A 5000-nucleotide genomic window follows, 5' to 3' on the forward strand; every position below is an offset into this window, starting at 1 on the left:
GGGAGGGTGGGCGGTCAAGGAGGGGTGCTGAGAGGAGAGAGGGAGGGAGGGCGGGCGAGGAGGGGTGCTTAGAGGAGAGAGGGAGGGAGGGTGGGCGAGGAGGGGTGCTGAGAGGAGAGAGGGAGGGCGGGCGAGGCGAGGAGGGGTGCTTAGAGGAGAGAGGGAGGGAGGGTGGGCGGGCGAGGAGGGGTGCTTAGAGGAGAGAGGGAGGGCGGGCGAGGAGGGGTGCTGAGGGGAGAGAGGGAGGGCGGGCGAGGAGGGGTGCTGAGGGGAGAGAGGGAGGGCGGGCGGGCGAGGAGGGGTGCTTAGAGGAGAGAGGGAGGGAGGGTGGGCGAGGAGAGGTGCTGAGGGGAGAGAGGGAGGGTGGGCGGGCGAGGAGGGGTGCTTAGAGGAGAGAGGGGGGGGGGCGAGGAGGGGTGCTGAGAGGAGAGAGGGAGGGAGGGCGGGCGAGGAGGGGTGCTGAGAGGAGAGAGGGAGGGCGGGCGGGCGAGGAGGGGTGCTTAGAGGAGAGAGGGAGGGCGGGCGGGGAGGGGTGCTGAGGGGAGAGAGGGAGGGCGGCGGGCGAGGAGGGGTGCTTAGGGGAGAGAGGGAGGGCGGGCGGGCGAGGAGGGGTGCTGAGGGGAGAGAGGGAAAGCGCCACAGCCATCAGACATGTGTAAAGCCCTTGTCCGTCACAAATCATCACCCTCCAATATGACTGAGTCTATGTGTGTGTGTGTGTGTGTGTGTGTGTGTGGGGGCAGAACACTTAACAGGCACGCACCTCGCCTTATCTGTGTGCCCCAGTGAGCTGTGTGGGGGTTTGAGCCCGCACACCTGATAAGACACTTAAGCAGATATACAGTACACACACACACATACATACACACCTGGCCTCTGTAATCTGTTCGCTCTCTTTCTCACACACACGCAAGGTAAATGGATCATAGCGCACGCACGCACGCACGCACACGCACGCACACACACACACACACACACACGCACGCACGCACAGACAGAGATCAACTGAAACTGCGTGCTACAACACATGGTTTAATCCAGCCTACAGGCCAGAGCAGAGTCTTGGGAGTAGTAGTGTAGTACCATGTCCACCCAGTGTGTGGCCGACACCTTCAACTCAGTCAGAAGCCACTATTCCCGTTATTGCTTTTGAACAACATTTACATCCTTCTTACAATCGTATCAAACGTCAAATCATTCTTGCCTTCTGCCAACAAAATATGAGTTCCCTGGAGTGAATAAATAAAATGTACACTACGAGTTTTAGGGTACAAAAAAATAAAACAAAACCAATTATTATGGTTATAAGCCCTTGCGGAACGCTAGGCCTGTCACGATAACTACTGTCTGTTGGTCGATATATTATCCCAGAAATAATTGCGATAAATTATATTATTGTAATTTTAAGACTTTTTTGCCACTGATAATGATAATATAATAGCATAATAATGCAAGTACACAAAAATTACTTCCAAACAAACTGTGTTCACTGTGTGTGTGTGTGTGTGTGTGTGGGTGTGTGTGTGTGTGTGTGTGTGTGTGTGTGCGTGTGTCTGTGTGCGCGTGCGTGGGTGTGCGCGTGCATGTGTGTGTGTGTGGGTGTGTGTGTATGTGTGTGGGTGTGTGTGTGTGGGGGGGGGGGGGATGGGGCTCATCATAGTTTTTCCTTATGTACCGTAAATTCCGGACTATAAGCCGCGGCTTTTTTCCCGTTTTTTGGCCCCTGCGGCTTATATAACGGTGCGTCTTATCTATGGATTTTTTCAGAAAAAAAAAAAAAAAAAAAAAAAAATCTCTCTTTTTTAGCACTCTTTCTAACTATAAATCCACTTCTGTTTTAATTTCCTCTCTTGCCCTCTTTTCACCACACCGCGGACACTGTGTGCACTGTAAAAATAAACAACGGTGGTGTTGTGTTATGTTGTTTTGTTGAAATGTTACGGTAATACGGTAAATGGGAGCTTCCTCAAACAGCCATCAATGGGCCCGACAATCCCCTCTGTGCGTGACCACTTACATATGGTAATTACGGTAAGCAAACGGCCACTCGGCCATCAACTCCCTCCCCCGACTACCAGGAGAAAATCACAAACTTCGGCGAATTCACACAAAGGAAGATCAAGGAATATTCCATCGAACCGGAGCAGATCATAAATATGGATGAAGTGCCTTTGACGTTCGACCTGCCACTCACTCGGACTGTTAACAAGAAGCGCCCTGGAGGATTCTTTCACCAAAAAAAAGCTTTGCTCGTTCTCGACAGCATGAGAACGAGCAGTAGATGATCATGAGGTGGTTTTTCAGACGTGTCGATATAGCAGTTTATCGAGATGAGAGGATGAAAAGCACACACTGGTGCGGTGGTGCTGTCTGAAGTGAATACAGTGACTGTGAGTAGGCTAATACATTGCACACGTTTCAGGTGCAATTATAGAACCAAATCAGCCTTTTCCCCCCTCCATCTCTAAATCGGACCAGTTGTAGGCTATTAGGCTACCTTTTTTCCTCTGCCTGTCGCGCTGACTGCATTCACGCAGCCAGCCACATTTTGCGACTCATTTTCTTTTGAATTGATAATCAGGCTCGTTTATATGCATTGTAACTTCATGTTGGGATTTCCATTGACCATTGGTTGGATTTGAGCATGCAGGGGACGGGATATGGGGCAGATCCCCGTGCGTAATCACTGTGGCAGCTGCTGCAACGGGGAATCACTCAAACGCAACTTCAATGGAAACGCCTACAAGTCGCAATTGTACATTGTCGAAGTTGTAGAAATATCGCAATTCTTTTGCGAAAAACTGTAATGGAAACACAGCTATAGATGAAGAGGAGTTCGTTGGTTTTGAGTGACAATGAAGGAGAGAGGAGAGTGGTTGACGAAGCCACCCTGAACCTGTTCGTTTCCGACACTGAAGATGAGGACTTTGGTGGTTTCAGTACGCAGGAAGAAGAGGAAGACGAGCATTAGTGACTTGACTTCTCTGGTTACAGGTTTGCTGCACATATAGCCTATTGTTGTGTGATTTTGTCTGGGGATTAGTGACCTGACTTTTGTTTTGTTTTGTTGAAATGTTAATAAATGGGAGCTTCCCCAAACAGCCATCGCTTTCCCGACATTCCTCTCTGTGCACGAACCCTTTCATATGGTAATTAAACATCAAAACACCCGCGGCTTATAGTCCGGTGCGGCTTATAGAAGAAAAAAATAGTCAATTTTGGTCCCGCGGCTTATACACCGGTGCGTCTTATAGTCCGGAATTTACGGTAATCAAATGTGCAAACAAACACAATGGCCAAAAATTGAGGTCAGAAAAATGATTGAGGTTACAATAAGTTACGTTATAATTGTGATCATTCGATTGATTATTCTGACAGGCCTTTCGTCCAATCACAATGCGCCGTCAGAAATAAAAGTATAAATACTGTAGAGAATCTCAATGTGAGCAGCAGTGCCCCCTTGAGGACTCTGACCTTGATGTGTCTGTTCATGGCGGTGGACTGGGCGGCTCGGATCAGGCCCTCCAGCTCGGCGCCGCTGTAGTTCTTGGTCTCCGAGGCCAGCTCCTTCACGTCCACGTCCGCGTCCAGTAGGTTGTTCTGACGCATCACGGCCGTGTGGATGTTGAGGATCTGAACGCGGCCCTTCTCGTCTGGTAGACCTGCAAGAGGGGAGGGAGAAGAAGGGACTTAGGACTTGAACATAAATAGCTTTTGTGCATTTTGTTTAAATCCGTATTTATCCAGGGAAGGTTTGTTGAACATGTAAGGTCTCGTGCATCTGCACTGCTCCACTTCATGTTCATACAGTCAACACGCACTCACAGCTGGGACTAGGGATGGGACAATAAGATATTATCGTCTATCGCGATAATAAACACTCAAGATAATTGTATCGCGGTGAATTTCCATCAATTGTATAATCGTGAACATCGTAACATGAGAATGGATATCGTCCCGAGTAGACCTGGGCTATTGGTACGGTACCCATTTGCCAGTCAATCGTCGTCAACATGGCTGCAGCCAGCTCAGCTTGCCAGCTGTATCCTCCAGCTAAAAAAGTTCAATCAGATGTGTGAAAATATGATGGGTTCAAAAATAAGGAACGATCCTCCGGCCGGGAGATGGGCCGGAGAATCGGAGCAGCGGGAGAAGTATTGCGTTCACTTTACCGCACCGTTGTGACGAAAAGAGAGCTGAGGCAGAAGCCAAAGTTCTGGATCTACTGGTCGATCTTCGTTCCTACCCTCACCTATGGTCATGAAGGATGGCCGAATGACCGAAAGAACGATCACGGATACAAGCGGCTGAAATGGCTTTTCTCAGGAGGGTGGCTGGCATCTTAGGGACAAGGTGAGAAGCTCAGTCATTTCGTGAGGGACTCGGAGTAGAGCCGCTGCTCCTTTGTGTAGAAAGGAGCAAGTTGAGGTGGTTCGGGCATCTGGTAAGGATGCCACCTGGTAGCTTCCCTTGGGAGGTGTTCCAGGCACGTCCAGCTGGGAGGAGACCACAGGGCAGACCGCGGACTAGGTGGAGAGATTATGTCTCCACACTGCCATGGGAACGCCTCAGGATCCCCCAGTCAGAGCTGGCTAATGTAGCCAGGAAAAGGGAAGTTTGGGCTCCCCTGCTGGAGCTGCTACCTTTACCTCCGTGATGCGACCCCGGATAAGCGGTTGAAGATGGATGGATGGAAATAAGGAAGGACAGAAAGACAAGGTTCCCACCACCTGGCTACAGTGCAGATTTCAGCTAAAAACAGGCTGTAAATGACATCTTTTCAAGTCAACTTGGCATCTCAGGGCTTGTGGAGACTTTAATTACGCCAAGTGAGCAGTATGGAAGCGTTTTATGTTTTTTTCTTTTCTATGTTTTTGCTTGTGAGCCTGTTCACACTCAGCAGACAGCTCTACTTGCCTGACGCAGCCGGTCTCCATTTCTTAAAACTCGGATCGCGCCGGCTGCATTCTACTGCCTGTAGTCCACTGACTGTCAGCAAG

The 5000-nt window shown here is 49.9% G+C and overlaps 1 protein-coding gene across 1 annotated transcript in view; it reads right to left on the minus strand.

Moving 5' to 3' along the window:
- LOC310775036 (vesicle-fusing ATPase-like) overlaps positions 1-5000 on the minus strand; it is a 54005-nt gene that overhangs the window by 20119 nt on the left and 28886 nt on the right. Inside the window, exon 12 of the mRNA XM_083635115.1 lies at positions 3475-3662. Coding sequence (XP_083491241.1) covers positions 3475-3662 — 188 coding nt within the window. The remainder of the gene's footprint in view (positions 1-3474; positions 3663-5000) is intronic.

Source organism: Poromitra crassiceps (genome assembly GCF_964638095.1).
Source record: "Poromitra crassiceps genome assembly, chromosome: 4".
Classification (NCBI taxonomy): domain Eukaryota; kingdom Metazoa; phylum Chordata; class Actinopteri; order Beryciformes; family Melamphaidae; genus Poromitra; species Poromitra crassiceps.